The sequence below is a fragment of the Crocodylus porosus genome, unplaced genomic scaffold (genome assembly GCF_001723895.1).
Source record: "Crocodylus porosus isolate Cpor-Errol unplaced genomic scaffold, CroPor_comp1, whole genome shotgun sequence".
Classification (NCBI taxonomy): Eukaryota; Metazoa; Chordata; order Crocodylia; family Crocodylidae; genus Crocodylus; species Crocodylus porosus.
Genome location: NW_017728943.1, coordinates 69155917 through 69165790, shown reverse-complemented (window position 1 = coordinate 69165790; position 9874 = coordinate 69155917). Strand labels below are relative to the sequence as shown.

At 49.6% G+C, this 9874-nt stretch overlaps 2 protein-coding genes across 5 annotated transcripts in view; one reads left to right on the top strand and one right to left on the bottom strand.

Annotated features, from left to right (window-relative positions):
* The window catches only part of BROX (BRO1 domain and CAAX motif containing), a 23874-nt gene extending 18302 nt beyond the window's left edge, over positions 1-5572 (bottom strand). The window contains exons 1-2 of one of the 3 annotated variants that reach the window (XM_019549517.1): positions 5442-5572; positions 1115-1262 (exon numbers count right to left, since the gene is read on the bottom strand). In XM_019549517.1, coding sequence (XP_019405062.1) covers positions 1115-1215 — 101 coding nt within the window. In that variant the 5' untranslated portion in view covers positions 1216-1262; positions 5442-5572. Of the gene's footprint in view, positions 1-1114; positions 1263-5059; positions 5179-5441 lie in introns of those variants that run through there. The other 2 variants (XM_019549516.1, XM_019549515.1) reach the window with 2 other exon arrangements.
* Positions 5573-5685: 113 nt separating this feature from the next.
* The window catches only part of AIDA (axin interactor, dorsalization associated), a 52402-nt gene continuing 48213 nt past the window's right edge, over positions 5686-9874 (top strand). For both annotated transcript variants that reach the window (XM_019549519.1, XM_019549518.1), the window contains exon 1: positions 5686-5898. In XM_019549519.1, the coding sequence (XP_019405064.1) occupies positions 5789-5898 (110 nt within the window). In that variant the 5' untranslated portion in view covers positions 5686-5788. The remainder of the gene's footprint in view (positions 5899-9874) is intronic.

Sequence of the window (9874 nt, the reverse complement as noted above, 5' to 3'; positions counted from 1 at the left end):
CTGTGTTGCTGACTGACTTGCCAGCTTTACGGTGGATGGTGAAGGTGATCAGCTCGTGGTCGCTGTCACCCAGCTTCCCATCGATCACTAGGTCACCGATTAGATCACCTCCAGAAGCCAGTACCAGGTTGAGCAGTGCTTCACCTCTTGAGTCAGGTAGAGGTCATCCACGCATGAGAAGAAGCTTTGCGACTGCTCGGATTTTGCTGAGCGATCCTCCCATGAGATGTCCGGGTAACTGAAGTCACCCATGACAACCATAGTCCTGGAGCATGTGGCCTCAGCCTGTTCCTGGGCAAACTCCTGGTCAAGCTCTCGACTTTGGGTGGGAGGTCTGTAGTAGACTCCCACCGCTGTGTCCCCTGTGCTGTGTTCCCCTCGGATTTTGACCCAGAGGGTCTCCAGTTGTCTACCCTGGTCACCAACATCAGCTTGCAGGGGCGCGTAGCTTTCCTTAACATAAAGAGCTATACCCCTGTCCCTTTTATCTACTCTATCCCTCCTGTACAGGGTATAGCCATCTATACCCATGGTCCAGTCATGGGTGGAGTCCCACCAGGTCTCCATTACCCCTATGACGTCGTAATTTTTTGTGTTACACAGGAGGATGAGTTTGTCCTGCTTATTCCTCAAGCTCCTGGCATTTGCATAAGAAAGAATTTCAAATCACTTCAAAAACAATGCTTTAAGCCTTGTAACACATGCAAAGCTGAGCCACATTACACTGAGCAAAGTAAGACAGAGGCTTATAAACTTGTACAGGGCCACCCAGCAAGGGTAGGACAAAACTCTATAACAGTCTTGACTGTATAGCTGAGATGAAATTGTAATCATGTTTGGAAAATTTATTTAAATACTTTCCCAAGCCACAAGTTTGCAGTAGAACACTTGTGGCTCAACAAAAAGCAATGGTCCTTCGGCCCATCTAATTACAACGTCACAGCTAGGCGAACTGCTCTCTAGAAAGAGATACTGACAGTGCTATCAGTATTTTACTTTCACCAAACTAGAGATCTATAATCTCTTCAAAATTTAAATAAAGGTACCCATTACTTTTCAGGACATATCCTGAACGCTGAAAAGACTAGTTAGCATTAGACTAGAATATACTCACTTGCAAATCTTTGATGCAGCTGGAGTAGTGGCTACACCATAGAAATTAAAGGAAACAGGAGCTGTAGCTTTTAAAGGGTTGCGATGAAACCAGTGGGTCATTTTTTTTCAATTGTTGTCTTCAATGCTATTAAATACAGACCTAGAGACTGAAAGAAAAAAACATTACGCTCATGTAACTGTGATACAGCTGACATGATTTCTTTTCCCCTCGAATTATCCTAGACTGGCCATATTACATACTAACTTTTAATGAAGGCCAACTTTGCAAATGCTATACAGGTTTTTTTGTTTTTAAAAAGGAAAAACTGGAGATCTCAGACCAACCACAGACATTACATTACACTTACACTGGACTATGTGGTTCAAGAGCTTGGAAATAGATGGGGTAGAGTTTCTTCCCAAGAGGTTAACAGTGCATATTTCTCTCAAGTCAAACAGCAACTAAAAGTTATTGCCAAATTACTGTTTGGAGGCCTTAGCCCATTAGCCTGGGGGGAAAGATGTCCACATAAAAAAAATCAATACAATCAAAATCAGGGCTTGCAGCAGTAGAACAGCTATGAACTAAAGGGACCATAAGCAAATCCCCATCTTTTGCAGACACAATAGCTATATGCGATAGATGAAGAAAATGTGTATGGTCAGTTATGGGATGACTGTTTGACAAACGAAAGACTTCATCCTCCAGGGCTGATAAGCAAACACTTTTAGAGTTGGTGGAAGTCACAAGGTTTAGTTTAAAATGACACTGCACTCATTTATATTAAAATTAGATATATGTGAAAGATATTTTGGCCTCTGTTTGCCTGTTGGGAGCTTGGGGCCTCATTTCTCTTGTACTCAGATATTTTAAATCCATTTCCCTGCAGTTTTGGACCCCAAGTCTGCATTCTTTGCTCATCAAGGAATCTCTGGAAATTGGGAGTACTCTGGAAGCATACAGGTTGTGGATTCATGCTCTTCAATTTACAGGACATAGACAACATGTAGGGGAGGGTAAGGGGGGGGAGGGGGGAACATGCTCCCCCTGACAGCAAATGCTCTGGCTGGTAAAGAGGCACAAAGAGCGCTCACGCCCCCTTTGAATTTGGCTCCGTTGTGCCGCATGTGGAAGTGCTAGAGCACTCGGTGATCACAAGTGAGTGATCAAAGGCTATCTCTTGAATTTATTTTACTGCACTTAATCAATGGACCTATTATTTCCTCCACATTCATGTTACCGCAATAGACTGAGCTACTATCATATAACAGGGAGTTGTTTTGTAAATCGCAGCAGCTCTAGGGTTCTGTCAGAGTGATGCCAGGATGGATTGTCAGCTACCATTTGCTTCAACCAGACACCTGCATTAGCAGTAGTGTAACAAACGTGTTCTAAAGCTTTCCTGAATCTCTAAACTTACCACTGTCGGGCACTAACTCACACTGAAGAAATGGCAGATTTGCACAGGAAAGGCCCAAAGAAACAAGCTCCTATTATTAGCTCAAGGGACTCAGCTTCTGTGGGAGGCTTCAAAGTTATCTATCTTCCATTTATAGACTCAGAATCAAGTAATCTTACATTCAGCTTCACAAAAACTTTCCCTTTCAGAGGGCTGAATGCTCAGAATATGTTCAATTTCAGTTAAGGCAGTCTGATATTTGATGAGTGCTTACATATCCTAGCAAAGCCTTTTGTCACCTGTATCTGGTAAAACAATCATTTATCCAATACAACTTGTATCACACTTATGGACACCTTTCTGGATTGCTACACTTAATTGCTATCTATGATGCCTTCTAGATGAACCTACCTTTTGAACCTGAAAGTCTACCTTCCTTCACTGGAATTTTAGCAGAAGGGATGTCTGAACCCATCCCACCCAACTTCTGAAGGTACCTCAAAAGGCTTACGTTAGTTTAAGAAGGATCCTTATGGACTGAATATGAGAGAGACTTTTCTCACACAACCTATTGTGACAGTAAGATAACCAGGGTTATCTCATTAGCTCTAGGACAGGGGTGGGCAATTATCTGGGTCCAAGGACCACTTAGGGAGTTTTGGTGAGCTGTCATGGGCCAGATCAGCAACCCCCATCTACAGCAGCTCACCAAAACTCCCTAAGTGGCTCTGCCCCATGCTCAGCTAGGCGGATGGGCTAGGGCTGCAAGCAGGTTGTGTGCGGTATCCGGGAGCAGGGCAGGGGTGTGGGTGGGGCCAGGATCGCGGGGCAGCAACAAAATGGGGCCAGGACCTGTGGCAGAGCCATGAGTTGCTGCCCACATATCCCTGAGGAAGCAGAGAGAAGAACCAATTGCCCACCATTCTAGACAATTAATATTTTCCCTGCAGCAGAGAGAAAAGGAAAATGTTACTATTGATAATAAATGCCTCACTGCATTTTTGTCCCAATTGGGTAAATACAGAACTTGCTCTGCTGTTCTGAGCCCCATTCTTAATGAGGCACCGCTTGGCAACCGAGGTGGTCACACAGCAATCACTGCCAAAATAGGCCGTCAAACCATACTCTGTTTAAGCAGGTAGTGGAAGGAGCACATGCTTGTCTGAACTCAACTAAGCACAGCTTGTTAAGTATGTAACATTCCAACCAGCACTAGCTTCCTCACTGTCCTCCACAGAGCTGAGTATGAGAATGGAAGCAGCTGCTTGGGGGCTGACCATGCTAAATATCCTGCCAAGGATGTAGCATACACAGCCCCAAAGCTGACCAGCTCCCAACAGCAGCCCCCAGCCAGCTGCTTCCTCCCATCTTCTGCATAGAGGTCAACACTGGCACATGCAATCCCTCTTCTGCCTCCTCCAGAACCTCCTGCAGAAGCTGTGGCTGCACTCTGCTTCATCCCAGGACCTTTTCTTTCATGCACTCCCCATGCATGGCCTCAACCAAGTCCCAGGACTTCCTGGTCAACCTCCTCCAGGCTGTAGCCAAGCTAACTACCTACCTGACCAGGAAGAGGACTTGGGCGGGGGGGAGGGAACCCAGGTGAGCATTGTAGTATCTTCCTTTCATGTCTCCAGGTACAGCTTCACTAGATGTCCACAGGCTGCCACTCACTTGGGGAGCAGCAGGCAGTGTGCTCTGCTCTGTATCCCCTTCTGGCTCCCTTTCTATTCACCTGCAGCCCCTGCTCCTTTTACCCTTTTCTCTTTATTTGTTCTTCCTCCAGGTGTCCCCCATTGCCTGCCTTAACAAGGATCCTGGTTCTCTCCCATTAAAACAGTAAATAAATAAATAAATAATACTCATTTAAAAAAATCCCAAACAAACCCCCAAATCCACTATTTTGGTAATTAAAACAAAACACTAATCTCAATCCAAACAATGTATGGTTTTCCATCTATCGACTCCTCTGTGAAACCCTATGGAATATGAACTTTCATTTTTACCCAGAATGTTTACAATCTTTTCTCCAATGCCGGATGAAGGTTGTTTGTACCCAAAAGGTTGCAATTAGAAAATTTTTTTTGCAAAAATCTTGTTGGTCTAATAAAAGATATCATCACTACTACGAATCCAGACTGCTTTTCCTCTAGACCAAAACGGCTACCACCTGGATACCTGAAATAATATATAGTGGTGCTGTTTTAATCATGAAAAACGTGAATCTCGGATTTGTCTGTCTTTTAATCACAGAATTCCACATTCAAAAAACAACCGGAAACAAACAGAGAAAACTAGGATCCCTGCTTTTTAAAGGAGGCGCACAGGTTTCCTTGGTTGTCCTAGGCCCGTGGTCCCTTTCGCATACCCTATAGTCCTCCCAGCGAGCAGCCCAGCCTGGCGCCCGGGTACAGCTGAGGGCAGGCGTAGATAAGGCAGCTGAGACCCACCAGGGAGACGGGGGGCCGTTGCACTGCGCGGAGCCTAGGGCACAGCAGGCCGCGGGGGCTGCCACCGAGTCGGGACGTCTCCTCCCACCCGCCCTGGGGCCCGGGTCGCCTCACCGGCGCGGGGGGCACAACGGTCAGACCCCAACGCTCCAGCCGCAGCCTCACCCTCGCGCTCCGAGCCACCGCCTCAACTGCGCGCAGCAGCAGCTGCTGCTGCAGCATCCACTTCCGCCCTCACTTACTGCAGGAAGCAGAGCCACTTCCGTTCCGCTTCAGCTCGCCCGCCGGCGCTCCTCACTTTCGCCCTCCCACCGTGCGCCTGCGCACGAAAGACTCCCTCTCGCCTGGAGCGCCAAATGGCGGCGTTGCGCAGGCAGTGTGAGCAGAGCGCCGATGCCATCGTCGCAATGAAAACCGCGGCCGACCGAGAGCATCGATCGTGTCCGGCTATGCAAAGAAGGACGGGGCGGGCCGCTGCGAGGTCCCTCCCATGCACCCGGCGAGGAGGGGAGTGGGCTGCTCCTGGCTGGCCCCGAGGAGGGAGGCTTAGGGGTGGAGGCAGTTGCTCGGCCCTGCGCGGCGATAGCAGCAGGCTCAGGGCGGCCACGTGTCTGTTACCGGCCGCGGAGCGACACCATGACACGTAGCGAGGCGGAAATGTCCTTTCCCTTCCGCCTTTGCCTCGGTAGCGATGGCGCCGCGGCCGCGTTCCACCTCCGCCCGCCCGGGGGGCGTGGCCGGCGCAGCCTCCCCTGCTGGGGGCGGGGCGGGGTGGCGGGAGCGGCCGCAGCCCCGCGTGATCCCCGGCCGCCCGGGGCCAGCATGGCGCGCTAGGCTGGGGCTATGTCGGAGGCGGCCCGCAGCCTGCTGCAGCGCTGGGGCGCCAGCTTCAGGCGGGGCACCGACTTCGACTCGTGGGGGCAGCTGGTGGAGGCCATAGACGAGTACCAGATGTGAGTGCCGTCCGCGGGACCCGCGCTGCTTCTGCAGCTCTCGGCAGCTGCCCTGGCTGAGCGCCCCGGCCCGGGGCAGCCCCCGCGCGGCTGGAGGGGTTGGGCTGCCTGGGCCACGTCCTGCGCCCGTCCCGAGCCGGGAGCGGCGGGTGGCTTTCTTGAGGACTGTGGAAGCGGGTTTGGGCGTTGGCGGCGTTTTTAAAAAGCGAAGCAAACGTTTGTCTGTGAGGGGTTGGGCAGCACGGGGGTCGTCCCCCTTTTTCGCGCCAGGACTCATTTGTAAACATCGGTGGCCAGTCCCGACCCAGGAGATAGTTTAAGAAGAAACACCCCCTGGGTGTGCTGCTGCCCCTCGCTCCCTGGTCGGGGTGGGTGCAGGCTGGAGTTCTGCCAGCCTTAGTTTCCCGTGTTTTTCTCCTTTAATGGAGAGTCCATTTTTTAAGTTTGTTCACAACTCTTTTTGGGGGGTTGTGAGCCACGGGTTGAGAAACACTGCACTAGACCTGAGGTCCCTTCTAGCCCTAGTTTTCTGTGATGCTAAGGAGGAGTTGAGATGCTGCTTGGAAATAGAGTAACCCTGGCTCCCCCTTGCTACGCCCTTCCTTGCAGCCAGGGCCTGGATAGTGCTTCTCAACTGAAGGATGGGCACCAATGGTTGCCCCCTGCCCCCTTTTCCCCAAACCAGGTCCTCACTCCAGATGTACATTGGGCCTCCCATTCGCAAGTGGTAACAAAGCTTGTTGTCTCCCAGGTTGCCTCTGAAGCTTGTGGGTAAATCTTCCCCTCTGCTGTTGTGCTAGCATTTGGGGAAGTTTTGGAGTCCCCTCTTGGAACTCATGGAGAAAGCGTGGGGCAAAACCTGGTGGCAGCTGTTAGCATCTCCCAGGAGAATTCAAGCAGCCATACGCACTTAAAGCAGGGTAGATCTGCCTTAGCTTGGGACCTAACTGCACCTGTGATGAGTGAGAAATTAGAGAAAACTGTCCGACTAGGAGAGTGGTGAGGCACTGGAATGGGCTACCCACAGAGGAGGTAGAATCTCTATCCTTAGGGGCGTTTAAGATCCACGTAGACAAAGCCCTGGCTGGGGATGATACAGCTGGGCTGGTCCTGTTTTGAGTAGGGGGCTGGACTAGATGACCTCCTCAGGTCCTTTCCAACCCTCGTTTTCTATGATTCTGACCATGGTTAGGTATTAAACTTGCAGATTGCTTCCCTGTTTCTAAGTGCCTTTGGTGGCTAGGTTATCAAAGTACTCCTGGAACAAAAGCAGCTACTCTTGGATTCCACAGACTTTCTTAAAACATTTGTTTGGTTTCCTAGCTGAGTATCGCACAGTGATAGCAGTTGCCTTGTGACAGGTAAAATGCAAGCAGGTGATTAACACAGGCTCTATCAACAGCTTTTGAGGCACCATTGGTCAAGGTGGCGTTGACTTGCTGGTGGAATCTTGTGAGCAAATGACATTAATTCTTCAGCAGGGTCATGCTTCTTTCCTGAAGAGGTTTCAGTTTCACCGCTGGGTGACTGTGATGCCTGGAAAGGCCTCCCATCTTTTACCTGTAATCGTAATGGCACTTGCTTACAATAAAGGTAGTTAAGTTGCTTTATTCAAATAGCATCCTGGTTGGGCTGTATCCCAGCTTGGCTGTTAAGGAAATACCTGCCATCTGACACTAAAATCTGAGGGTTGCAAGCTCTTTGGTTCAGTCACGGTAAATTTCCCAAGCGAAAATTACAGTATTCCTAGAGAACGGTGGTCTCAGATATCTTGATGATGTATTTAGAACTTAAGACAGGTTGAGGACCAAGACCTTGAGCTGCACTTGAGTGGACTGACTTCCATAGAATATTGGCATGTTATGAATGATGCAGTGTTCTTGTTAGTGATAGGCTTGCTACAGGTTGCACTGTTTGTATTTTAGTGGTGGCCTCTTGGATTGGAAGGTATTCAAATAATTATCTGGGGGAGGAGAGGAAAGCAAGGAACCCTGTAGTCAGACCTCTACCTGGAAATAAAAGTTTTCTCAATCAGAAAGTAAGGGAAGGTGTTCCTAATAAGCTTCCACTATGTGGACATCTATATGAATCAGCTATGATTATGTAGTTTTGAACAATTTGAGCAACTTGAGAGTAGAAGATCTCAGTTCCCAGCCATGAAAGCTTCTCCAAACTTCTAATTTTGACGTCTTTTAATTAAGGTGTGAGATCCTAAAGAATTGTACTCTTATCTCCCCCATTGTTTCTTAAAATACTTAATTCAGATGATGGATCTAGTTTGAGAATTAATGTTCTGATTATTACTAGTTTCCCACAACCATCACTTCTCTTTGCTTAAGACTGATTTGGTTTGGGTACCTTTCATCTATGGCCTTTCCTTCTGCTTTTGCTCTAGGCAGGGAAACATTTCTATCCTAAATGTAAAGGTGTTGGCAGAGCCCATATCTCTTCATAATTCTTACCAGTGATTGTCAGTGGTGACTTAAAAAAGTAAGGGACCTGGGCCCTGCAAAAATACACAAGAGGTAAAGGAGGCTTTTATGTGGAGAGAGAGGGTTGCTACCTGAGCCAAGCTAGCTCAGTGCATGGTTTTATGCTTGCTTCTCACAAAGGGGAAATCCCAGTGAACATGCATGCTTAGGTCTTCACATTACTACTGGAAGTATAGGAAGCCAGTGCAAAGTATTTATAGAGCTCCTGAAGGAACAAGGCCTGACCTCTCTGGGCATGTCCACACATGCAAGCATGTGTGCTTGCAGCAGCTCAAAAAGAAGTGGTGCAAATTTGAACCGGGGCGCTTTGCCTCAGTGCATGTGCTTGGACATGCACTTTGTTGAGGAGCAAATGGGACAAAATAACCCTGCCTGGCTCCTCCTGGATCTGCAGTCAGGGGGAACTACAGCCCGGGGCCAGCACCTGTCCTGGCCCCAGCGGTATAAAAAGCTGCCCTGTCCTGGCCCCAGCAGTACAAAAAGCTGCCTTGGTAAGTAGCTCAGGGCTACTAGCTCTCAGGAGCTTCTGGGGCCTGGCCAGTTGGTGCCTGGGGACACTACCCCTTGTGCCAGCTGAACTGCTGAAGCAGCCCTGAGAGTTCCCTGCACCCTCTACCCACTGCAGCAGTCTGGCAGTGGGGGCTGCTGCCTGGCTGTGACCTGCTGCATACCTGCCAGACCTGTATGGGGACTGCACAGCCAGTAGAGGCATCTGCCCCTCTGGGCCAGCTGCCAGTAGGCTATGGCTGCAGACATGGCCTCTGTGCAGCACTACTGCCACGTGTGCCCCTGCCCAGCCATCTGTGCAGGTATCGGAAGATGTTCTGGGTGTTGTGCCCTGCACTGAACTGTCAAAGCTTGTCCTCCTGGCCCCATTTGGCCACAGCCAGCTGGGTCCAAGGTGCCAGCTCTGAGCAGGCAGGGTCCTGCCACTGGCCTTCCTAGCAGGAATTGTGGTGTTCCCTATTGGAAAACTGAAAAATCCCTGATAAGAAAAATCCCAAAGTCACCCTGTAAAATACCCCCAAATCCATGTTCTTCCACAAGTAAAAGAAAAGACCACTATGAAGAGAGAGTAAGACAGAGACAGCAATCAGTTGGGCAAACAGTGTGGAAGCCTACCAGTGTCTCTATCATAATAATAAAGTGAACTCTAACTACATTTCTCCTAGACCCCCCCCAATGGTTGCCCTGCCAAGCCCCATCCCCTACTTGTGCCCCCAGGCCTGTGTCTGCCCCCCCAACCCTAGGCACCATCACTTTAAAAAAATAAAAAAAGGGGGGGGAAAACAAAATGAGAAAAAGAGCCTCTACTTACCCTAGAAGCAGGGCTTAGGGGGGCTCTGGGGCCTCCTGGCAGAGTCTTCCTGGGCAGTGGCAGGGCAGAAGGGCCTGGGCTGGAGCTGCTGGGGCTGTCCCTCTGCCCCATGCTGTACAGGGGATCCCAGTGAGCCAGATGGTAGCTGAAGTGCTGGTAAGTGCTG